Here is a 26,769-nt window from a genome sequence, read left to right as displayed (position 1 = left end):
GCTTCATCTGCCCTAAGATTTTCATTTAGCTCTCCCATTTGTAAAATGCTTGCTTTGCTTGCGATCAGAGATAATGAACATACCGGCATTTCCCTTTTATGTAAATCATTAACAGTACATCTTCAGACATCATAACCATGGTAACTTTGTCCAAAGCTCAGCAACTGACAAGACAGACCAATACTCTTTAACATGCATCCAGGTCATGTGCTCTTCTTGATTTGATCTGCCATACCCTATTGACGTTTTATAATACTGTGTAATTACTATGGCATTTGATCTACTTACAATTTAACAAATCATTATTCCGAAAACAAAAAATATGGTTACATCTCAATTTACAAATGTGTTAGGAATAATGGCATGTATAAGAGAATAGCAGACTCCAGAGGCATGTGGAGAATTATGGATTGGATTAGGCATATCCACAAAGAGGTGAAATTACACTACGTGACCAAAAGTATGTGGACCACTATCGTCGAACATTCATTCTAAAATCATGGGCATTAATATGGAGTTGATCCTTCCTTTGCTGCTATACAGCCTCCACTCTTCTGGGAAGGCTTTCCACTAGATGTTGGTAAAGATGTCGGGATGTTCTTCCATTCAGCACAAAGAGTGAGTTTGGGAGCAGTTAGGCCTGGCTCACAGTCAGCATTCCAATTCATCCAAAGGTGTTCATTGCGGTTGAGGTCAGGGCTGTGCAGGGCAGTCAAGTTCTTCCACCGATCTCAAAAACCATTTTCTGTATGGACCTCGTTGTGCACCGGGGCATTGTATCCTGAAATGGGAAAGTGCCTTCCCCAAACTGCTGCCAACAAATTGGAAGACATAATTGTCTAGAATGTCATTGTATGATGTAGCGTTAAGATTCTTCTTCAAGTAAAGGGTCTAGCCAGAAACATGAAAACAGCCCAGACCATTATTCCTCCTCCACCAATCTTACACTATGCATTCGGCAGGTAGTGTCTCCCGGCATCCGCCAAACCCAGATTCGTCCATAGAACTGTCATATGGTGACGCGTGATTAATCATCCAGAGAATTATTTCCACTGCTCCAGAGTCCAATGGAAGCGAGCTTTACACCACCTCCGGACACTTGGCATTGCATATGGTGATCTTAGGCTTGTGTGCAGTGCTCGGCCATGGAAACCATTTCATAGAGCTCCCGAATCTCAGTTCTTGTGCTGATGTTGCTACCAGAGTTTGGAACTCGGTAGTGAGTGTTGCAAGCAAGGACAGATGATTTTTAATGACTACGTGCTTCAGCACTCGGCGGTCACGTTCTGTGAGCTTGTGTGTCCTACCACTTCACGGCTTAGCAGTTGTTTCTCCTAGACATTTCCACTTCACAATAACAGCACTTACAGTTGACCGGGGCAGCTCTAGCAGGGCAGAAATTTGACGAACTAACTTGTTGGAAAGGTGGCATCCTATGACAGTGCCACATTGAAAGTCAGTGAGCTCTTCAATAAGACCATTCTACTGCCAATGTTTCGCTATGGAGATTGCATGGCTGTGTGCTCAACTTTATACACCTGTCAGCAACGGGTGTGGCTGAACTAGCCAAATTTACTAATTTGAAGGGGTGTCCACTTACTTTGTATGTATAGTGTAAATTTAATGTTGGATCACATGCTGGGATGATCCCCCATTTGGTATAATACCTTGTGTTGTTCTCTACTATGAATTATTTTATACATATTATAATAATCAGAGCATGAAAGAATCATGTCTGAAGAAAATTTATGCAAAAATATGCATTGCTATTGCATCCAAATAGGTATCGTTGTGTTTATCTTCAGCCCATGTTTAGCAAGCAATTGTGATGAAAGAGTGATAGAGGGAAGCGAAAACAAATTGTTCAGCATTTCACGTACTAATGACTTCACCATCAATTCCCATGTGTGAGACTTTCATCCAGCATGTCAAACCAACGAGATAATTCTGTGGATGAAATCACGCTGTGCAACACACACCCTGAAGCACAAGCTTTCTCTTTCAAAGACACACAGCGCCATGGAGAAGGACTTTTAACACACAGGTTGAAAGTGTTCTGTATCTCCACAAGGATTCTGCCTACAGTTACAGGTCCCATAGAATTACCAGGATAGAGCTTACAGCTACAGGCCCCATAGAGTTTCCAGGATAGAGCCTACAGCTACAGGCCCCATAGAGTTGCCCGGATAGAGCTAACAGCTACAGGCCCCATACAGTTGCCAGGATAGAGCCTACAGCTACAGGCCCCATAGAGTTGCCAGGATAGAGCTGTATGTTTTGTTTGTCAGTGTGTCCAAAATCCTTGATGGAGTATCTTGTCCTTTCAATATTGTTAACATGTTTATCATTATGATTGACTCAATCGCTTTATATGACGTACAGTACCAGAAAGAACTTGCAATAGAAAACAGCACACGCAATCTATTGCCATGGTGGGAAAAAAAGAGAGGTGCATTATCATGAGGATGCAAATGTCTCTGCTTGGACTGAGATAACATATCCGTTTCCTGCATATTAGAAAAGGAGAATCGCAACAGTATAGGTGCTACCTGACAGTCTTTAGAAAGGAATAGTTGAAATAGGAGTTTAATTAGAGTGCTTTATATTGTATGATCAACGTTACTGTTACCTTCATTCTGATCTAAATTGATGCCTACAGTTGTAWTTTAGCACCATCTCCTGAGCATAATGTGTATTGCACGTTGTTGTCCCACACAATAACCTCTGATATTTATTGAATGTGCAATCTAGAACTTCAATTCCCAGTAAAAATGAAAGTGTTGCACTTGCCCAGTGACGTTTACCAACACTTTGGGAGACACAAACCGAAGAAGCACAAGTAAGCGCACCTGTTGGTTTAATTAAAAAAAAATCTGATTGTGTTTGTACGTTCTCGTTGCCACAGAGGACTCATAAAGTAGGTTACTTTAACCAATTTTAAAAAAAAGTTTACAGTAGACATTTGTTTTATTTATAAACAGATACAAGCAACCAAAACATTAACAGGCACTTAGTATGCAATGTGTGATACATATATTGGTGGAAAAAGTACCAAATTGTCATACTTAAGTAAAAGTAAAGATTCCTTAATATAAAATGACTCAAGTGAAAGTCACCCAGTATAATCCTACTTGAGTAAAAGTAGAAAAGTATTTTGGTTTTAAATATACTTAAGTATCAAAATTAAATGTAATTTCTAAAATATATTTAGCTATCAAAATAAAAGTATAACCATTTCAAATTCCTGTATTAAGAAAGATTTTCTTGCTTTTTAAATGTACGGTTAGCCAGGGGCACACTCCAACACTCAGACATAATTTACAAACAAAGCATTTGTGTTTAGTGAGTCCGCCAGATCAGATGCAGTAGGGATGACCAGGGATTTTCTTTTTAAGCGCGTGAATTAGACAAATTTCCTGTCCTGCTCAGCATTCAAAATGTAATGAGTACTTTTGGGTGTCAGGGAAAATGTATGGAGTAGAAAATACATAATTTTCTTTAGGAATGTAGTGGAGTAAAAGTTGACAAAAATATAAATAGTAAACTACAGATACCTCAAAAAACTACTTAAGTAGTACTTTAAAGTATTTTTACTTAAGTACTTTACACCACTGGGTACATATTAAAGGTGATGCAGACTTTCAGCCTAAAATATTTTCCATTACAAATGCTCCCCTTAAAATGCATCTATGTCCAACATTTTATTACACTTGCAACAATTTAGATAGAAAGCTAAAAAGAACCGGATAAAAGTGATTTCATTGTTAGTACTCCATAAAAGTGATGTATATTTTCTCCCTCTTTAAAGGACATTTTAATGTTGATCACTGGCAGGAAGATGTGACATCACTGCAGTTCATTTGTTCTCCAAGCAAGGTTCAAGAGCAGGGCCCATAAATCATGGGTGGATGACGACCTTAGAGAAGCACTGGACCAGTGAGGGCACCAGAGGTCCCACAGTACTTCACAGGTAATTGAGTATTGATTGCATTATAATCAGAATCCTAAAGTGATCTTCCTTTGTGCTATTTTCTAGTCAATTGTGCAACTTGATCCTTTGCATACAAACATAAAGAAGAATGTGTGGTATACGTCCTGAAATGTACATTACTTATTGGAATCTACAAGCGCTCACCTGGTATTTCTAACACTAACTGGACCAAAGCTTAAAGTGCCTGCAACACAGAGAAGTACATAGGTATTTGAGCTATTAAATCGCAATGACAGAAAGTGGTGCCGATGACAGAATAACTCAATGAATTCACATTTTCAAGACAACCTTTGAGCTGCCTTTTAATCCTCAACAAAATTCAATTTCGCAATGAAGTCCGTGAAAAGTCATTTCCATCACTTGCATTGCCAGTCCAAAGCATTCGAAGTATGACATAGCTGTGAATGCCACCATGCATTCCTGCATGCTTGCTCAATATAAGCATGACAAGTTGGCATAGCAGACCTGTGGCTCTGTGAAAATGGCATTTCACCATCCCCTCCGGTGTCTCCACACTTCTATCTTGGCCTTTGTTCAAAAACAGCCTGTCACAAAATCGCCACAATACCATGAAAGAAATCATGCTGAATGCCTCAGTCATTCCAATCGTATACTATTATTGATGGTTAAACTGTGGCAAACGCCTCACAATTGTCTGCATGATAAACCATCGCTATGTGTGTCACTAGTCAGGTAATCTTTATTCAAGCTTCACCAGTTAAGCGAAAGAGCTTTGAAGGGAAAAATGTGTTTATGTTTTCTACAAGAAACACTACAAACTTGAACTTCATCCTCAGAAAATAACCCTAAACAAAGATTTTTTTGTTGATTAACCTGATTCGCAACACATCTATGACATCAGAGGCTGGCTCTACTTTGTGGGCGTGTATATCCATGGAAGCTGCAATGTACTTGTTTCAAGGAACAGCGCAGAATAAGAAAGTAGGCCAACCACTTTTTTCATCAGATATTCAACCTCAATGTTTGCATGAGGCTTGTACTATTAACACTATTTAGCCTATCAAACATCAGATGCAATGAAACTGTCTGACTATTTTGGGAAGCCATTAGAAGAGAAGTCACTTTTAGAGGCTGGAGACTAGTTTGACGACCTTGATGTGTAATCTAGATGTTATTGCTCAGTATTTCAACTGAAGTACATCCCAGATGATGAACAACATGTTTCAGAAAGATGAGGCAAAGGCAAAGACATGTTATATCTCTTCAACAATTAACTGTTGCAGTTTCCCACACACAAATGTTTATTTACAGAAGCTGTACATCCAAAATGTGGAACATTTCTGGACTTGAAGCTACAGCATTTTCATGGCAGAATGGTATTCAAACTGTTTGTATAATATAGAAAAATATATATATATGAGCTCAAGTCCCCAAAATAAAAGAAATTGTAAAGTGAAGTGCAAAAGTGTCTACCATATAATCACACACAATGATAAGAGCTGTCATTGTCTATTTGCATGGCTTGGTCTGAACAGAAAGCAGTAAGAAAGGGACTTCCAGGTATCGGACATTGTCCTCCCTGTGAGTTGGGTATGACATTTAGAGGCATGTTCCCCATGGAGCTTTGAGGGATCTCAGTCTCCAAACACTTGTTCAGCAGTTTGTCTGAAACCCACTGATGTGGGCTATTTTGTCCCAGGCTCTGTAAAGTCTGATAATCGACATCACTCGGGGGGAGGCAGCATCCAGGGTCAGGCAGGCTGTGGTAACATGGATTCACATCGTAAATCAGTGGCTCTCTGTCTACATCCTGGAAACCCTTAAGTGGCAGTGGCACATCCATGAAGGCATCAGTTCCTCTCTCATTGTCCTTACCGACCGCCTCACTGAAGCTCTGATATCCAGGAACGACACTGATAACATTGTGAGGTTCGGACACATTGCTGTCATTAGAGCCGTAGATCAGACTTGTGTCCTCTGCTGATGTGGTTGTCTCTGAATCATCACGGGCGCCATCACACGGGTGATATGAAAAGTCGGTTTGCAAGAGGGGTGCACAGTTAGTGGACAAGTTAAGATCTTGTTGACCAGTACCAAGAAACAGCTGTGGATGGSCATTTTTCAACACTTCAGCCTCACCAGAATGGTAGGAGGAGTTACAAAAGAGCAGAGGCTGCGTAGGAAATGAGGATGTCTTGCTTGTTGTTAACTCTTGAATGGAGTTGAGGGGCACTGAGGGGGAGTAGGTAATATTGTTGAAACAAGATGACCCACAAGAGCCTCCAGACTCACTCATGAAATGAAGAGGATTGTAGTCAGATGAACACACACCAATGTCTCTATTTGACTCAGGGCAGTTCATTTGTGTACCATCATCTGTCATAGGAGGGACTAAAAGCAATGACTGAGGATTCCCGTCCAAAGGAACAAGGCTGGGAAAGACTTTGCTCAGGGCCTCTTGAAGATGGCTAATGATCTGCACATTACTAGGCTCCGGGCTCATGGAACATGTGTGGGCATAACTCAGGGAAGATGATGAGTCAAGCTCTGAGTCACTACCTCTTCCACTGCTCCCATCTACTATCGAGGGGTTTGTCCTGAAGAGAAAAGACAAGCGGGCAACTTACAGTGAATTAAAGCTTATTTTCATTGCAAGGACTTGACTGCCCATGCGAATAGGACTGAACCCGAAGACACCTTTTCATTTTGCTATGTTTATAGTGCATCTATACGCTCACCATGTTTTTCCTTCAGTGTCCATTTTTGAAGAATCAACACAGATGGAGGATAAAGGTATTTTGGGAGGAGACAATACCTGTGGTGGAGAACAAACATCACTAAATGCAAATACACAAATGGAAGGAATTACAGTATGAAAGTAATGAAGGTTTACAGTTTATTTAAACATAGAATATTTAAGCAATAATGCATGAGGAGGTTTGGTAAATGGCCAATATACCACGGCTAAGGGCTGTTCTTCTGCACAACGCAACGCAGAGTGCCTGGACAAAACCCTTAGCTGTGGTATATTGGCCATATAGCACAAACCACTGAGGTGCTTATTGCTATTCTAAACTAGTTACGAATGTAACTATTCTAAAATAGTTTAAAATTTTTTTGTCATACCCATGGTTACATTCTGATATACAACGGCTTTCAGACAATCAGCATTCAGGGCTCAAACCACCAGTTTATAATTGGAGATAGAGCCCACCTTAGGTACTCCTGGAACCATATACAAAAGGTCTGGGTTTGAACATTTAGGAATATTATCCCACAACTTGGTTTTGAGTCTGCAGAGGGGGAAATAGGAGGATTTGAAAGCCTATAGGGCCAATATGAAGCTGTATGATAACAAATGTGTGTGGAAACAGACATACTGTCACCTACAGACATGTCAGGACAACTTACCTAACACTGCACCAAAAACAAGCACTTGTAATGATGATAACAGCAATGGAACTGAAAGCAATGCAATCTGGAGTACTTTCCGAGATGATGCAGCTGTGGAGCAGAGAAGAATATACAATGAGCTACAAGGTGAAAGTGAAATTAAGTTTGAAAACCCATGGATGATAAATCTCATTTAATCACTTACGGTTGGTGAAGTCCAACTCTTCACTCCAGTCACTGAAACGGCCACTCATGTCAGTATAGGTTCTGACCTCAGAGCATAAATTGGTGTTTGGCTCCAAGTCTCTGCCAAGTAATTCATGGGAAGTTGTTGAGTCATTTTTGGACACCTGTAAGAAGAAAGGAAAGGGCTAGAAGAAATGTTGTCTTTGTGATGTGACAGAAAACGGGGGAATGCTGTATATCACCCTCCTTTACCTCATCTGTTTCTCCTTTCTTTCTGTAGCTCAATTCGGCAATCAAGGCCTTAGAAAACGGTGCATCATCAGGGTAGTTTGTCTTCCATTTGACCAGGAAAATTCCCATTTTCTGTTGGTTTCACCATTTGAACGGTGGGGGTTTTGGGTTTTACTGTATAGGACAATGATAGGGATGGTTTGACATATCAATCAATTAAAGAATGGTTTAATTTCATGCAATATTCTTTATAACAGTAATTCATTTCCAAATAGTAATCTGCATATGTAGATGCAACTCACTGCTGCATTTGATACAGAGGACTTTGGAATTTAGGCGCTTCCCAGAATTCCAAAGTGTTGCATTAAACTCTCCCCAATAATAAGGACCATTGGATCAATAGAGCATCCACATTTGGAAACATCATTGGACCTCTCCTTTTCCTTGAAAGTACAATCATTCTGGCCTCTGGGAAACAAGTTGAATAATAATGCAGTTTTGAAATGAAAATATGACTTCTTGGTGAGATTAACATCGACAATAGAAAAACTTAAACAATCATATATTACATATTTGTGAGCCCAATAATTTCAATGTCATGTTGTATTCAGCACACTTAGACTTGTCAGTTGTAAAATGACAAACCATACTTTTGTCATAATCGTTGAAGCATTGAAGATTTCTGTCCACTCATTGCTACAAGTAATTAACAAACAAAAAGCTTGTCAAATGTTAATCATGATCAGGGCAAAAATACTGTGGTTAAATCTACTTACATGTTTATAGGCTATATACAAAGACTGCTTACCATCATCAGCTATCAAAGTCCCAAGTTTGTGACTATAATAATCAATAGAAACATTGTTGCTGAATACTTTAGAGTAAACCACACAGTATAATTCAATCTGAAATCAGAAAGAGAAAATGTTTCATGTTAGTGTTTAAATTCCTGCACATTAAAATAAGCTACATGTAGGCTAAATGTGAAGAGTGACTATTATAACAGTAATACGGTTTTTGTGGGTCTGCAGTTGTTGCTTTTGTTAATAGACCTAACTTTCCCACTACATTCCCTTGATTACATAGAGATATAGAATCGAAAGTCACTCACCCACACAATGATAAATTATAATTTTGAGGAAGTACTCATTCCTTTAAAAGAAAAACAAAAAACAATGAATCTATAATACAGTATATAGTCTTTCATACGATCTAGAGTGGTAACAATCATTTGTCACTTTACACAAATAGAAAGAGCTGCTGTTTTGACAACTACGAATTGCTTACTGGAAATTACAGATCCAATAGGACACACCTTTCATGGGAAGTTTGGCCTCTTCCTTGTATGACCATATCGCCACGCACGACGCTTTTTGTTTTTTGATTACCAATTCGAATTCCATCAATGACGTCTTATAATATTGCAATGTTTTTGCAACTTGATCTATTGGAAGTCCAGTTTCAGATAAATACTGGAAACGAGCCACATAGTTTCCAATCTAAACAATAGCTCCTGCCTATGTTTGCCTTTTGCTTGAGAACACTTTTGGTCTACCAGTCCGCCTGGGGGCGGTAGCACCTTGGCTTCAAGATAGTATTCCAGAAACACAGTAAACGTAACTCACAGAGGAAGAGGTAGGCCGTGCAAGTCTCACGTTCAACCGCGTAAACAAAGCTAGCTAGCTAACTTTTGACAGAAGTAAAAGGTACCAGCATTAACAAAACAGAGCAACGCTGACTTGCCTGGTGAGTGGGGATGCTGTTTGTTTGAAATTTAATATGTGTTGTATATTAATATATATATTGTTTTTGCTATACGCTGTGCTGGTCTATTTTGTTGCGAACATTTGCTGAACATGTTGTTACTGCTGGTTGGCTATAACAATAACTGACTAAGCCAATCAAATTTATTGGTCCGCGTTGCCTTACACAGTAGCAGAATGTTTATTGTGGTTGCAGCGAAATGCTTGTGTTAACTAGCGCATAATCGTCAAGGCAAAATGTCAAAAACCGCTACAAAATAATTAAAAAACAAGAAATCCTAATTTCAGAAACTCACCCATTCCGTACAAAAGTCCGCAACATTCAAAACGAGGCTACAAAGAAAACTAATGGACTGTGTTGACTTTCAAAATCGAGGGTGTGCAACTAGTTTCTATCAATGCCGTTGATCGACATGGTAAATGGCTCTATAGTATTGGAGAAAAGTTGAAAAACGACCATCAAGTTTACCTATTTCTGTCTTACAATCTCTCTCTCACTCAGGTGTAGCACTTTTCTATCGTTTAAAAAAGAAATAGAACAGTGGACGGAGTAAGGGGGATAACTAGTATTTTTTGCATCATCATTGCAGCGATCATCATTCTCAAGCCGGCTGTTACTTCTAAGATCACTTAGCCAGCCGCCCTAAAACCCGAATTTCAAATTGCGACACAATACATTCAAATAGGTATGTAATGACACATTACTATGACTCTTTATAGTGTTTTATTTACATGTTTAGAGGCGATACAAGTTGGACAGATTGAGTTGAAAAAAAGCAATTCCTCCCACACATCTCTTCCTTCTACCAATCACGCAATTAGTTTCGCTTCCCCACCCATTCTTTTAAAAAGACCCGCGGGGCTCATTGCCTGCTTCAATTATGCAGAACGGGCTGCGTTTAGTACATGTAATTGATAATGTTTGGATAAGGGGAGAAAATTGTGCTTTAACAATGGTATTGACATTACAGTTGAGCTGGAAGTATTACGTTTTTTGGGCGCTAAAATAAGGGCAATTGGTAGCGAGTTTACGTTTAATGATCAATATCATGTCAATGTATTTGTCACATACACAACTGGTTAGCAGATGTTAATGCGAGTGGAGTGAAATTCTTGTGCTTCTAGTTTAACGACCATGCAGTAATAAATCAACAAGTAATATAACCTAACAATTTCACAACAACTACGCTTAATACACACAAGTTTAAAAGGAATGAATACGGAATATGTAATAAAAATTATGAATAAGTGAATCCCGAACGGCAATAAGGCAAGATGCAGTAGATGGTATAGAGTACAGTAATACATATGAATGAGTTAATGTAGGGTATAAAACATTAATACACGGCTCAAAAAAAATAAAGGGAACACTTAAACAACACAAATGTACTCCAAGTCAATCACACTTCTTGAAATAAACTGTCCACTTAGGAAGCAACACTGATTGACAATAAATTTCACATGCTGTTGTGCAAATGGAATAGACAAAAGGTGGAAATTATAGGCAATTAGCAAGACACCCCAAAAAAGGAGTGATTCTGCAGGTGGTGACCCAAGACACTTCTCAGTTCACTATGCTTCCTGGCTGATTGTTTAGGTCACTTTTGAAATGCTGGCGGTGCTCTCACTCTAGTGGTAGCATGAGACGGAGTCTACACCCCACACAAGTGGCTCAGGTAGTGCAGTTCATCCAGGATGGCACATCAATGCGAGCTGTGGCAAAAGGTTTGCTGTGTCTGTCAGCGTAGTGGTCCAGAGCAATGGAGGCGCTACCAGGAGACAGGCCCAGTAACATCAGGAGAACGTGGAGGAGGCGTAGGAGGGCAACAACCCAGCAGCAGGACCGCTACCTCCACCTTTGGTGCAAGGAGGTGGCACTGCCAGAGCCCTGCAAAATGACCTCCAGCAGGCCACAAATGTGCATGTGTCTGCTCAAACGGTCAGAAACAGACTCCATGAGGGTGGTATGAAGGGCCCGAACGTCCACAGGTGGGGTTGTGCTTACAGCCCAGCCCGTGCAGGACGTTTGGCATTTGCCAGAGAACACCAAGATTGGCAAATTCGCCACTAGCGCCCTGTGCTCTTCACAGATGTGAAAGCAGGTTCAACACTGAGCACAGAGCACATGTTGACAGACGTGACCAGAGTCTGGAGACGCCGTGGAGAATGTTCTGCTGCCTGCAACATCCTCCAGCATGAACCGGTTTGGCGGTGGGTCAGTCATGGTGTGGGGTGGCATTTCTTTGTGGGGCCGCACAGCCCTCCATGTGCTCGCTCAGAGTAGCCTGACTACCATTAGGTACCGAGATGAGATCCTCAGACCCCTTGTGGAGGACCATATGCTGAACATGCACAATTTGTTGGCCTGCTGGAGGTCATTTTGCAGGGCTCTGGCAGTGCACCTCCTTGCACAAAGCGGAGGTAAGCGTCCTGCTGCTGGGTTGTTGCCTCCTACGGCCTCCTCCACGTCTCCTGATGTACTGGCCTGTCTCCTGTAGCGTCTCATGCTCTGGAACACTACGCTGACAGACACAGCAACCTTTTTTGCCACAGCTCGCATTGATGTGCCATCCTGGATGAACGCACTACCTGAGCCACTTGTGTGGGTTGTAGACTCCGTCTCATGCTACCACTAGGTGAAAGCACGCCAGCATTCAAAAAGTGACCAAAACATCAGCCAGGAAAGCATAGGAACTGAGAAGTGTCTGTGGTCACCACCTGCAGAATCACTCCTTTTTGGGGTGTCTTGCTAATTGCCTTATAATTCCCACCTTTTTGTCTATCCATTTGCACAACAGCATGTGAAATTTATTGTCATCAGTGGTTGCCTTCCTAAGTGGACAGTTTAATTTCATAGAAGTGTGATTGACTTGGAGTTACATTGTGTTGTTTAAGTGTTCCCTTTATTTTTTTGAGCAGTGTATAAAGTGGCTAGTGATACATTACATCAAGATGGCAAGATGCAGTAATGGTATAGAGTACAGTATATACATATGAGATGAGTAATGTAGGGTATGAAAACATATGTTTGCACCGATATGACATTTTTGGACGATACCGATATCTTCCTTGCCAAAAAAAAAAACGATACCGATAACCGATATAAATTTTTTTAGCGGCCTTTTAAGCATTCTATTACAGTTAAATAGTTAACACACACATATGGATGCAGCGGTCTAAGGCACTGCATCTCAGTGTAAATAAGAATTTGTTCTTAACTGACTTGCCTTTTTAAATAAAGGTTACACACACACACCACACTGACCAAAAGGTTATTTTGTTGGCATTTATGTATGTCCACATTACCAGTAAAACATAATCAAAACCTATTGCTTTCACTTACTTGCTGTGCTGTTTCTTTGTTCATTTGTTCAGTCGTTTCATTCTCAAACAGGATTTCTATGGAACGCCATTTGGGTCTTTTGACGTGTCAAATAAGCTTGTTGACCAATCAGTTTAGGAGTGCATGGTCGAATTGAGTTTGTGCACAAAGACACTTCCCAGAGGATGCATTCCCGAACAGAAATATGCAAATACATGCTACAACGCGCCAATAGGATCTCACTAGCTTGTACTTGGCTTTGCCCACCTCCTTACTTGTTCTGCCCACTATTCTTAATTTCCTCCCACTCTAAACGACACAGATGAAGTATCTTGTGTTAGTTATACATGTATTTGATAGCAGCCTACACAAGAAATAACTAATATTGATAGCCATCTAGATGTCACCTTGATACATACATAGTCTACTACTCAATAGGAAGGGCATGAATGGCAACGACACCGGGACACAGTGCCCTTCGCTCCTGCTTGACAAGCACTACTGTCCGGCAACGGCGTGGGAAGTAGCTACCTAGTAGCCAATATCAGGGGTGATAGTCACAGTAGCATACGCATACAACCCATAAAGCAACAGTACACCCATCATCAATCATAATTTTTATTAAAAACTGTCTTCAGTTTATTAACTGAATGTAAAAGTATTTGTTTAAAACAGTGAAATCCGACTCAAGACTCATCTCTGGCTTCAAAACAAAATCCAAACTCTCACGGTACTGTAGCTCAAATGTACGGTAGCGGTGTGGTAAGAAACAAAAAAATAAACAACACTGCTCAATTAAAACCGTCTGACAGAGTTTCTAAACCATACTCTTCTGTCTTTGGTGTAACCTATAGCAGAGTGCTTTCCCACACACCCACTCCTTTCCTTTTGACACACCACTCGCCCATACTCCGGTCACCATATTGCATGGGTGTCAAACTCTGGCCCACGGGCCAAATTTGGCCCGCGGGGTAATTATATTTGGCCCGCGAGACAATACCAAATTTACTACTAGAGCTGGCGCCCGGTATTATACAGCGCATTCACGCCTAATACTACGAATCCCATAATGCTCTGCTGTTGTTTTCGCGCGCCAATCAGGACAGGACCCAGAAACGCCCTCTCCTCTGTGACAGTAGTCATAGCAACATAGACGCTACAACTTGTCAGCGCGCTATCCCTTCCCAAAAATGGCGAAAAGAAAGGCAGAAAACAGGAGCTTTCTGAACAAGTGGGAGGCAGAATATCTGTTTACATATGTAAAAGACAAACCTGTTTGTCTTGTTTGTGGAGTCAACGTGGCTGTAAGTAAGGAGTACAACATTAGACGACACTATGAAACGAAACACCATTGACAAATACAAGGACCTGGACATGACTCAAAGGAGCCAGAAAGTAGAGGAGATGAAAAGTTTGGTTTCACAACAGAATATGTTCAAAAAAGCCACATCACAAAGTGCTGGCTTGGGCACATCAGATTAGATCAGTGTGCAATAATTAACGTTTTCTTTGTGCACTTTTTCTTGCTACAAGGCATGGGCTTGAATGGTTGATTGATTTATTATCATTTCATTTGTAAAATTATTAGCCAGTGGAAAAAGTTTATTTTGTATTTAAATCAGAAGGCTGCAAATAGAAAAAGAGGCATACGATTTTTATTTACATTTTATTTATTTAATAAATGAATGCCATTGATGTGTTTTTCATTTGAAATTCGATTTTGCATGTCTCCACTATTAAATTATATATTGTATGGTAATAAGCGATGCTTGTTCCATATTCAATGTTAAAGCAAAACTTGTTGGGTCCATATTAAAAGGTTAATTTGTTCAATGTTGGCCCGCGACTTTGTTCAGGTTTTACATTTTGGCCCACTGGGTATTTGAGTTTGACACCCCTGCCATATTGGGTTCCGGCTACCTCCTTCTCACAACGTTGTGTGTGTGTGTGTGAGATCTATATACACAAAAACTGAGTGTACAAAACATTAGGAACACCTGCTCTTTCCATGACATAGACTGACCAGGTGAATCCAGGTGAAAGCTATGATCCCTTGTTAAATCCACTTCAATCAGTGTAGATGAAGGGGAGGATTTTTAAGCCCTGAGACAATTGAGACATGGATTGTGTATGTGTGCCATTCAGAGGGTGAATGGGTAAGACAGTCAGTACAGTCAGTGTGAGTACAGGAGTCTGCGTGTGTATGAGGTCTTTGTGTGTGAGTTGCGTACACACGCACCCTGAGCGAGCTAGCTAACATTACTGTTTGACAGCTAGAGATAACTATACTGAACACAAATATAAATGCAACACACAACAATTTCAAAGATTTTACTGAATTACACTTCATATAAGGAAATCAGTCAATTGAAATATATTCATTAGGCCCTAATCTAATGGATTTCACATGACTGGGATTAGACGTGCATCTGTTGGCGCATGGATCAGAAAACCGGTCAGTATCTGGTGTGACCACCATTTGCCTCATGCAGTGTGACACATCTTCTTTGCATAGAGTTGATCAGGCTGTTGATTGTGGCCTGTGGAATGTTGTCCCACTCTTCAATGTGCGAAGTTGTTGGATATTGGCGGGAACTGGAACACACTGTTGTAGATGTTGATCCAGAGCATCCAAAACATGCTCAACAGGTGACATGTCTGGTGAGTATGCAGGCCATGGATGAACTGAGACATTTTCAGCTTCCAGGAACTGTGTACAGATCCTTGCGACATGGGGCCATGCGTTATCATGCTGAAACATGAGGCAATGGCTGAATGGCACAACAATGGGCCTCGGGATCTCATCACTGTATCTCTGTGCATTCAAATTGCCATCGATAAAAATGCAATTGTGTGTGTCAGTAGCTTATGCCTGCACATACCATAACCCACCATGGAGCACTCTGTTCACAACGTTGACAGCTCGCCCACACGATGCCGTACACGTGGTCTGCAGTTGTCAGGCCGGTTGGACGTAATGCCAAATTCTCTAAAACGACGTTGGAAGTGGCTTATGGTACAGAAATTAACATTACATTCTCTGGCAAAAGCTCAGATGGACTTTCCGGCAGTCAGGATGCCAATTGTACGCTCCCTCAGAACTTGAGACATCTGTGGCATTGTGTTGTGACAAAGTACATATTTTAGAACGGTATTTTATTGTCACAAGCACAAGGTGCACCTGTGTAATGAGCATGCTGTTTAATCCGCTTCTTGATATGTCACACTTGTCAGTTGGATTGTCTTGGCAAAGGAGGAATGCTCACTAACAGGGATGTAAACAAGTTTCGGTACAACATTTGAGAGAAATAAGCTTTGTGCGTATGGAACATTTCTGGGATCTTTTATTTCAGCTCATGAAACATGGGACCAACACTTTGCATGTTGCGTTTATATTTTTGTTCAGTGTAGCTAACCACTTTCATCTGTGAGCTAACGTCAGCCTATAATGCAAAGAGGCAAATTGGCTTATCGAAGCACTAGCAATTATTGGTCAACCACATTGTGTGGGGTCCAATGGAATCTCACACCCTCAAATGCTGCTTATTCAAAATCGTTGTTGAATGTTTTTTCTAGGGCTTTCCTTGCACCATGGCTCGACCACTGGGAGAAAGCCATAAAAGGTTCCTGCAAACCATGATGGTCAATGGGATCATTGATGGTGCCAAGGCAAGGGCTCTCCACCGGCATTGCTGTGAGGCTCACGGTGGTAAGAACAGCATAGCTGCATACTATTTTGCCCCTGGTTCTCTACTGTTTATTTTTTGTCAGCAAAGTGTCTGTATGGTAAACCCTTAAACTCAAAGGTCCAGTTTTCTAGACACAATCGAGATTCTCTATTGAAAGTGCCTTTAGGTCCAGGAATAGGCTTAATCTAGGTCTGAGAAACTGTCCAAAAATGTTTTTGTTGAGGGCCACTCGCATGTACCCCTTTTTATACAGCACACTATGCTCATGATAAACTCGATGAATTCATCGAGGTTATCAATGCCCAGCTGCAGCCCATGTTCATGCAGATCAGAAAAGGGATGTCTGAGGAGGATGGTCTTCAGTATCATGCTTTGGTCAGTGACACTAATCAAATTCATTCACAAAGCTCTTTTACTACTACTACCATCATGAACTGCTCTTATTTTTCCTGCTGACATCTTCTCCTGTTCAGGTGAACATGGCTGAAACTGATGTGACCAGGATGTCAACTGATTATGCAGACAATGAGTTGGAATTATTCCGAAAAACAGTGAGTATGCTGTTTTTAGTAAATGGTAAATGACTGACAATAAGACTTAAGAATTAAATAACATTTGAATATCTCTGTAACAACTGGCATGTTCTTATTTTTGTATTTGTTTTTTAGATGGACCTAATTGTGGACTCTGACAATGGAACCGCCTCTTCCACGGACATTCTTAACTGTGCCGACAGCCTCCAGACAAAAAAGCTAAAGAAAAGAGAAACGGAACATGTACTGAACAGGCTTGTTCAGGATAAGTGGCTGAATGAGGTGCTGTCTCTGAAGACACATTCTATGCATGCAGTTATTGCTTCTTGTGCACACTCACTATCTTGTGCCACTGATTGACTTGCAATCTGTGTTTGTCTTTCCTTCAGAAAAATGGTGACTACTCTCTCTCCACTCGATGTATAATGGAGCTGGAGCCATATATTCGGATGTTGTATCAAGACCAGGTCAAGGTCTGCCATATCTGTCACAATGTGGCCTTGCAGGTAAAGTGATACAACTTCAATTTAAATTACAGTAAATAAGTTGCATCTAATGTATTCCTCCTGCTAGCTAAATTGGACCCCATGTCAAATCCAAGTTGGTGTAACATCTGCTTTTTGTCAGATTCCCAAACTCACTTTTCTCAGTCCTCTGCTCTCTGTTCAAACTTGCTAGAAGGTAGACATGAATGTTTAATGTTGCATGTCTAATGTTTTGTTGGATATGCTTCTCATGAATGGTGTAGTTGCTACTCAAAATATGTTGCCTGAATTTAAAATGGGATTGACACCACTGATATAGCCTGGCTTTCTAGGCAATGCATTTGGTTTCATGCTTCATTTTTGTAATAATCTGGTCTTTTTACCTCTCAGTGCCAGACGTGTGAAAATCCTACATGTGGCATCAAAATCCACACCCCTTGTGTCGCCAGATACTTCAAAGGAAGGACTGATCCACGATGCCCTGCCTGTGAGGACTTCTGGCCACATGAGATCCCAGGTAATAATGTTGCGCTGATCAAAGAAATGCAACACAAGTGGTACCATGATAGTCTATACAATCTATCATAGTTTGTATAAAGGTCTGTGTATACATATCACTTTCATCTGTTTTCGACCCAGACGAAGAAAAAAGATATTTACCTATCTTATCTAGTCATTCATATCATTTAATTTTCCCTTCTCTTCCCTATAGATGTGTATAGACCTCCGTCCTCTCAGAGCGAGACTCAGTCAGCAGCCAAAGAGAACACGGCCCCCGCCCCCACTCCTCGGTCTACAGCTCAGACCCGGAGGACCAGGAGGTCATAACCTCACGGATGCATGTATAGCTGTCAGAACCTTCAGTACAATGTTTTGCCTTCATTCAAATGTAAAGATAAATTGAGTTAAGTTTGAATGTTGAAAAAAACGTTTTTATAATTATATATTAAATGTTAGATTCTTTCAGGAGAACATCTAACTTTCCTTGAATCGTCAATGGTCTCCTGTGAGCTCCACTTTTAACTTGATTATCTTAATTTTATTAAGTTACTTTCTAGGGGAGCAATTCTGGGAAGTGTGGCAACTACTTCAATCATTCTTTCAGGCAGTTTAAATGGAAAGCGGTGTTTACATAATTTGTGCCTGTGGTTCATTAGGTTGTTAAATTAGAATAGTGCTGCCTTATTTGAATAAATTATGGACATCACCTCATCTTTGAGTATCTGCAGGAATAATTTGGCAACAATTAAATATGCTAATTTGAAAAAGCATACCCTATCAAACTAAATGGGTAACAACTCCATATTTTATATGCAGTAGGAAATGAGCATACACTAACTGCTCCTTCATTTAATTTAGTAATGAGTGGAAGCAAGCACCAATCATGCAGGTAGCTTGGCATTCAATGTGTGCCATAATCACATTCAAGTGTTGATAGATTGAACACAACTGGCTTTCCTTTGTCATGGATATGAGGTGGGATACTTTTAATTATGTGATAGGCTATTTTCCTCTACTCAAGTTAATTGAGTTGAGCAAATTTCCCATAATTCTTCAATATGAATCGCCGTGAACTATGTAAGTTGTGAACTATGTAAATTGAGACTTGTTTCCAACCTTAATCCTTTTTAAATTACCATTGACACTTAACCATTAACTTGTTTATAGAATCAGGTGTTTTTAAAGCCATTTGGTGGGCGAGGCTTAGAGGGCTGAAGCAATGAAAGGACAGACATGTTAATGATTAAGAAAATAGCATTCAGACCTAAGTCACAACATATGTGAGCACAAGACTTGCATTTTACAAGACCACTGCAATAACCAAAATTCTGACTAAAAACATCCTGAATCTGGATCCCTCATCATGGGTCATGACCACCAGAAGCTAACAGAAAAGGTGAGCTCCAAAGAACGAACGTAATGCCAGTGCTTGACTGGGATGAACAAGACCTCCCCAGGCTGCAACACACACTCTAGGTAGGGAGCCTTCACAAACTCTTGGAATCGCTCCACGTCTGGACTCTCCACCTGCATTAAAGAAAGCTTTGTGTTTAAATGGCAAACACTTTACTAATTTCTCCCATTCAAAGTATGCAGCACTAACAGTTTAGGTAGATCACTTAAATGCTAGATTGTTTTTAAGATCATAGATCTGGTACATGAAGAGATTTAAAATTGAATTTTAACCTGACTAGTGTTGTGTAGGAGCTGCAATTGGTGAGGGTAGAGTTTCTCGGTGTCCTCAGGGGAATACAGATGAATGTACTTTCTCCCAACCACCTGTTACATAATAGGGAAACCATGCAGTCACCAAATTATGATTGCCAAAATACAGTATCACACACATCTCTGGCAGGGTCCAAATTAGTGTGAGTCTGATCCTACTCGCTGGATGTGTTGGACTCACCTGAGCCAGGATGTTCTGTTGGGGATCTTGATGAAGGGGGGACACTACCTCCTGGCCCAAACCAAGCATTGATCGTGATGTCATCTTCCTCTCCAAGACAACAGTAGTCAGGGATACGGATGTCGTCTTTCAGCTCGGGGACCTTGGAGAAGAGTACATTGAACAAAATACTGTTTTTGTAACTGAAAAACTTGTATGCTTTAAATGTAATTTGTACAATACCAAAATGGAGGCAAGGATTATAGAAGCCTGTATCCTACATTTCCAGTAAAATATACATTTATGTTGTATTTTAGTCTTATAGTGAACAAAAATAACCACAATATGCAACAATTTCAACGATTTTACTAAGTTACATATCATATAAGGAAATCAGTCAATTGAAAAATTAATTAGGCCCTAATCTATGGATTTCACAACTGGCAGGGGCGCAGCCATGGGTGGGCATATGCCCACCCACTGGGGAGCAAGGCCCAGCTAATCAGAATGAGTTTTTCCCACTAAAGGGCTTTATTACAGACAGAAATACTCCTCAGTTTCATCAGCTGTCCTGGTGGCCGGTATCACAATGCCTGAAACAACGTTGAGCCCACTTCAACAGGTACAGTCCGACAACCAGCAACAGTTTGCAGGTATTCTATGCTTTGCAAAGGGAGAAAACAAAATCAACACAGGTGTCTAGGGGACTATGAGAAGGTAAGGGCAAGGGACTAGAGAAGGACACAAAATATAGAAAAAGGTACCTCCAAGGGTGGTTTTTGAAGGCTGGCCAGTGATCTATGATACCCTCTAATATGACTGGCTTTTGGGGATCCAAGTAATCTTTCTTGAAGCTCTCCAATGATGGACAGTGTCTTCTTGATACTGCCAGAACCTGCTTGACCACAGGCACTAACACACAGTCAACCTTAATTTTCTGTTGAGAAGAAAAGAGAATTTAACATAGCATAAACAAACACAGTTTGACTGAAGAACAAGCAATATGCAAAGCAAAATAAAATAGCCTTTAAGAAAATTATGAGAAAGAACAAAAGGGATATGACACAGGCTCACAGACTGGTTAGAAAGCAACAGGCCACAACATACACAGTATAAGATATGAAATCCACCTTGGCACTAACTACTTCACTAGGATTCTCCTCATTGGAGTGCCTCTTCCCGATTTCATTTTACAGGTTCCTTACAAAGGTTTATAAAATATTGTCCATGATGGCTGCCCCCATGAGCAGGCCCTAGTCACATGTCCGTATGGCCTCCTGCACTGTAGCTGGTGAGGCATCATCACGGCATAGGGCAGCTACTTTGAACAGGCAGCCATATGAATACAAACACCTCCACTCCTTGTCCACATCACCCCTGTTCCTGTGTTGAGCTTCTCCCAGGAAAAGTCCAAGATGATCTGAGCGTTTTGCCTCCATCGACCGCTCCCGGTGTACAGCTGCTGCCTGCAACGTTTCAGCACATCCACCACACTGGGCTCAACTTTTTCACTGAAGTCAAGCGGAAATTCTGCTTCCGTCACAGGCAAAGCAGCAGAGATAGCTGACCACAGTTCTGCCATAGACTAGTGCTGTGGAATAGAGAGAATTGTTAGACCCAATCAAAAGGTACAGTGCACAATCAATCTGGTCTGAAAACCACAAATGTTATAACCATACACTTAGCTAGCTGGGGGCTGCCTACCTGCAAAACCTTTGCTACCTTGTTAACTCTAATGAATACACAAGACTTCTATTAAAACCACCATTTTCCATATACTTCCTCACGTGTGACATGTCACTGAATTAAATTTGAAGAGACAGAGATTTTCAGGGAGCGAGACCCCTGAACCTCGAGTCTGATAAGAGCAAGAAAGAAAAAAAACTATCCCCAAATATTGTTAGAATGGATCAGATATCTAATGACATACTGTATGGCTTTTCCACAAGCAAACGTATCATCACTGGGCACATGTTATCTTTAATACCCCGACAATGACATGTGGACAAATAAATAGTAAACACTCGAATAATTTGGATAATGCCCAAAACACTTCCAGTTACCGTTATTGACATATATAGACTCTAGTGTTGAAATAAAAGAGCTCCGTGTAGAAAACGAATACATTATTTATGTTCCTTGTCGACGTGATGATAGGGTTCGATCATGCAAACAGTAATATCACATTATTTTGCACGAAGTACATTTTTCGTAAAAAAACAACAACGTTATTAAGCAAAATACATCTATCCTGCTAGCTCCCCTTGCTCCAGTCTGAGGAGTGGACAGTTTGATCTAGCCTCCAGCTGTGCTAACGTCTAGCTCCAGTAGCGGCTAGTGACATAGAGCCCTGCAGCCGCCACATAGCGCTATTATTCTTTATGTATTTTGTAATTTGCTATTGGCTAACCTAATTTAGCAGGTTTAGAAAATATCTAAAAAGACGCCTGAGCGGGGTGTCCCCACATTCGTTTTTACGGGGAAACTAAATTTAGGTTGAAAATACTGTACTGTAATTTACCCCAGATTCTCCATCACGATAGAACAATGTTTAGTTATAATTATAAATTGGGTGGTTCGAGCCCTGAATGCTGATTGGCTGACAACTGTGGTATATCAGACCATATACCACGGGTGTGACAAAACATTTATTTTTACTGCTCTAATTACTTTGGTAACCAGTTTATAATAGCAATAAGGCACCTCTGGGTTTTGACTGTATCCCTGGTGGTGATGCACATGCGGGTTGAATAAAGAGAAAACAATGCATAAAAAAATCCATAAATGTATCATTCTTGTGCAATTCAGGTGTAGGGCCTTCATTTTCTTCTCCTTTATTTTTTATCTGGCATTAGTGCTTAAGCTCAAGCTTTAGGGCGTAGCTGTAGGCAATCGCCAAATACACAGCAATTGCCAAATGCTTTTGGGAACTTGGGAACAAATAGTTAACGTCCATCCAATGAGACAAAAAGGACAATGTCGGAGTTTAATTCAATAAGAGAAATGCTACAAAATGAAGAGTTGAAAATAAAGAGACGGGCATGTGTGAGGCACTATACAAATTCAACAGTCACAAGCAACCATGTCTCAGATAATTTCGTATCATTCTGTACGTAAATCTGACATACTCCAAATAGTATGACATGTTACGTTTCGTATTGTATGTATTCATTTGTGGATGTCCATCATCCAATTCATATGATACGTTATCCTCTTAAGAATTACAATTTGTATTATATGTTACAAATTTGCAAAGCAGCTAAAAAGTAGTAAGTAGTTGCAAAGTTGCTAAAATGCTCAAGTTGTCAGTGATGAGATTGGAACTCGCAACCTTTGAGTTTCTAGATGTTCGCATTAGGGGAAGGGTTAGCTAACATGCTAAGTAGTTGCAAAGTAGCTAAAAAGTTTTAAGTAGTTGCAAAGTTGCTAATTAGCTAAAGTTGTCTGTGATGAGATTGGAACTTGAAACCATTGGGTTCGCGTTGACGAGATTCGAACTCGAAACCTTTGGGTTGCTAGACGTTCGTATTATATGCCCCCTTTTTCATTCTATCGATGTGGGCTAGGATATAACATAGTATCTGATGAGCAAGGGTTTATTTAGTCTTCTAGGGCAATAAGTAATGACAGAAGAGAAGCTGCATTTAATTAGAGACAAGTTTATTAACAAATAGCCTACCAAAATGATGTGGTCTGCGGTTGTGAGGCCAATTGGACATATTTCCAAATCTAAAACAACTTATCTCATATGACGTTGGAGGTGTTTTATGGTAGAGAAATTAACATTAAATTCTCTGGCAACAGCTCCGGTGGACATTCCTGCAGTAAGCATGCCAATTGCATGCTCCCTCAAAACTTCAGACATTTGTGGCATTGTGTTGTGTGACAAAACTACACATTTTAGAATAGCATTTTACTGTCCCCAGCACAAAATGCACCTGTGTAATGATCATGCCGTTTAATCAGCTTCTTGATATGCCACACCTGTCAGGTGGATGGATTATCTTGGCAAAGGAGAATTGCTCACTAATAGGGATGTAAACACAATTGTGCACTAAACCTTTTTGTACATATGGACCATTTCTGGGATCTTTTATTTCAGCTCATGAAACATGCCACCATTACTTTACATGTTGCATTTATATGTTTGTTCAGTATAGGGTTAGGGTTACTTAATAAAAATACAGTACCAGTCAAAAGTTTGGACACATTCAAGGGGTTCTCATTCAAGGGGTTTTCTTTATTTTTGACTATTTTCTACATTGAAGAATAATAGTGAAGACATCAAAACTATGAAACAACACATATCTAGTAATCGAAAAAGTGTTAAAAAAATCAAAATATATATTTTATTTGAGATTCTTCAAAGTAGCCACCCTTGATGACAGCTTTGCACATTCTTGGCATTCTCTCAACCAGCTACATGAAGTAGTCATCTGGAATGCATTTCAATTAACAGGTGTGCCTTGTTAAACATTAATTTGTGGAATTTCTTTCCTTCTTAATGCATTTGAGCCAATCAGTTGTGTTGTGACAAGGTTTTGTTTTAGTACTATATCTCTTGACACAATGATGAAAATAATCATGGCCTCTAAACCTTCAAGCTGCATACTGGATCCTATTCCTACTAAACTGCTGAAGGAGCTGCTTCCTGTGCTTGGCCCTCCTATGTTGAACATAATAAACAGCTCTCTATCCACCGGATGTGTACCAAACTCACTAAAAGTGGCAGTGATAAAGCCTCTCTTGAAAAAGCCAAACCTTGACCCGGAAAATATAAAAAACTATCGGCCTATATCGAATCTTCCATTCCTCTCAAAGATTTTAGAAAAAGCTGTTGCGCAGCAACTCACTGCCTTTCTGAAGACAAATAATCGTATACGAAATGCTTCAGTCTGGTTTTAGACCCCATCATAGCACTGAGACTGCACTTGTGAAGGTGGTAAATGACTTTTAATGGCGTCAGACCGAGGCTCTGCATCTGTCCTCGTGCTACTAGACCTTAGTGTGCCTTTGACACCATCGATCACCACATTCTTTTGGAGAGACTGGAAACCCAAATTGGTCTACACGGACAAGTTCTGGCCTGGTTTAGATCTTACCTGTCGGAAAGATATCAGTTTGTCTCTGTGAATGGTCTGTCCTCTGACAAATCAACTGTACATTTCGGTTGTCCTCAAGGTTCCGTTTTAGGACCACTATTGTTTTCACTATATATTTTACCTCTTGGGATGTTATTCGAAAACATAATGTTAACTTTCACTGCTATGCGGATTACACACAGCTGTACATTTCAATGAAACATGGTGAAGCCCAAAATTGCCCTCGCTAGAAGCCTGTGTTTCAGACATAAGGAAGTGGATGGCTGAAAACTTTCTACTTTTAAACTCGGACAAAACAGAGATGCTTGTTCTAGGTCCCAGAAACAAAGAGATCTTCTGTTAAATCTGACAATTCATCTTTATGGTTGTAAAGTCGTCTCAAATAAAACTGTGAAGGACCTCGGCGTTACTCTTGACCCTGATCTCTCTTTTGACGAACATATCAAGACTGTTTCAAGGACAGCTTTTTTTTCATCTACGTAACATTGCTAAAATCAGAAATTTTCTGTCAAAAATGATGCAGAAAAATTAACCATGCATTTGTTACTTCTAGGTTAGACTACTGCAATGCTCTACTTTCCGGCTACCCGGATAAAGCACTAAATAAACTTCAGTTAGTGCTAAATACGGCTGCTAGAATCCTGACTAGAACCAAGAAATTTGATCATATTACTCCAGTGCTAGCTTCCCTACACTGGCTTCCTGTTAAGGCAAAGGCTGATTTCAAGGTTTTACTGTTAACCTATAAAGCGTTACATGGGCTTGCTCCTACCTATCTTTCCGAGTTTGTCCTGCCGTACATACCAATACGTACGCTACGGTCACAAGACGCAGGCCTCCTAATTGTCCCTAGAATTTCTAAGCAAACAGCGGGAGGCAGGGCTTTCTCCTATAGATCTCCATTTTTATGGAACAGTCTGCCTACCCATGTGAGAGACGCAGACTCGGTCTCAACCTTTAAGTCTTTACATGAAGACTTATCTCTTCAGTAGGTCATATGATTTGAGTGTAGCCTGGCCCAGGAGTGTGAAGTGAACGGAAAGGTCTGGAGCAACGAACCGCCCTTGCTGTTCTCTGCCAGGCCAGTTCCCCTCTCTCCACTGGGATTCTCTGCCTCTAACCCTGTTACAGGGGCTGAGTCACTGGCTTGCTGGTGCTCTTTCATGCCGTCCCTAGGAGGGTGTGCGTCACTTGAGTGGGTTGAGTTACTGACGTGATCTTCCTGTCTGGGTTGGCGCCCCCCCTTGGTTTGTGCTGTGGTGGAGACCTTTGTGGGCTATACTCGGCCTTGTCTCAGGATTGTAAGTTGGTGGTTGAGGTTACCCTCTAGTGGTGCGGGGGCTGTGCTTTGCAAAGTGGGTGGGGTTATATCCTTCCTATTTGGCCCTGTCCGGGGGTTTCTTCGGATGGGGCCACAGTGTCTCCTGACCGCTCCTGTCTCAGCCTCCAGTATTTATGCTGCAGTAGTTTGTGTCGGGGGGCTAGGGTCAGTTGGTTACCTGGAGTACTTCTCCTGTCTTATCCAGTGTCCTGTGTGAATTTTAAGTATGCTCTCTCTAATTCTCTCGTTCTCTCTTTCTCTCTGAGAACCTGAGCCCTAGGACCATACGTCAGGACTATCCGGGCATGATGACACCTTGCTGTCCCCAGTCCGCCTGGCCTTGCTGCTATTCCAGTTTCAACTGTTCTGCCTGTGGTTACGGAACCCCTACCTGTCCCAGACCTGC

General features: G+C 40.8%; 1 protein-coding gene, 1 long non-coding RNA gene and 2 pseudogenes across 2 annotated transcripts in view; 1 reads left to right on the top strand and 3 right to left on the bottom strand.

Annotated features, from left to right (window-relative positions):
* Positions 1-18,551, top strand: part of LOC111979923 (non-structural maintenance of chromosomes element 1 homolog) — a 51,675-nt gene extending 33,124 nt beyond the window's left edge. The window contains exons 2-8 of the mRNA XM_024010617.2: positions 16,424-16,556; positions 16,790-16,911; positions 17,010-17,087; positions 17,205-17,351; positions 17,459-17,575; positions 17,945-18,071; positions 18,267-18,551. Of these exons, the coding sequence (XP_023866385.1) occupies positions 16,439-16,556; positions 16,790-16,911; positions 17,010-17,087; positions 17,205-17,351; positions 17,459-17,575; positions 17,945-18,071; positions 18,267-18,382 (825 nt within the window). The 5' untranslated portion in view covers positions 16,424-16,438 and the 3' untranslated portion in view covers positions 18,383-18,551. The remainder of the gene's footprint in view (positions 1-16,423; positions 16,557-16,789; positions 16,912-17,009; positions 17,088-17,204; positions 17,352-17,458; positions 17,576-17,944; positions 18,072-18,266) is intronic.
* Positions 2,949-8,324, bottom strand: LOC111981312 (uncharacterized; annotated as a pseudogene).
* LOC111979925 (uncharacterized) lies at positions 8,368-9,152 on the bottom strand. The gene is made up of 4 exons (XR_002879401.2): positions 9,078-9,152; positions 8,874-8,914; positions 8,558-8,667; positions 8,368-8,444 (listed from the first exon to the last, which is right to left on the bottom strand). It is a non-coding gene; the product is annotated as an uncharacterized lncRNA (long non-coding RNA).
* Positions 18,552-19,296: 745 nt separating the features above from the next.
* Positions 19,297-21,523, bottom strand: LOC111979924 (lysine-specific demethylase 8-like; annotated as a pseudogene).
* Between the last annotated feature and the right edge of the window lie 5,246 nt (positions 21,524-26,769).

This window comes from Salvelinus sp. IW2-2015, linkage group LG20 (genome assembly GCF_002910315.2).
Source record: "Salvelinus sp. IW2-2015 linkage group LG20, ASM291031v2, whole genome shotgun sequence".
NCBI classification, from domain to species: Eukaryota; Metazoa; Chordata; class Actinopteri; order Salmoniformes; family Salmonidae; genus Salvelinus; species Salvelinus sp. IW2-2015.
Note: the sequence above shows the minus strand (reverse complement) of the source record. Positions and strands in the feature narration are given on the sequence as shown.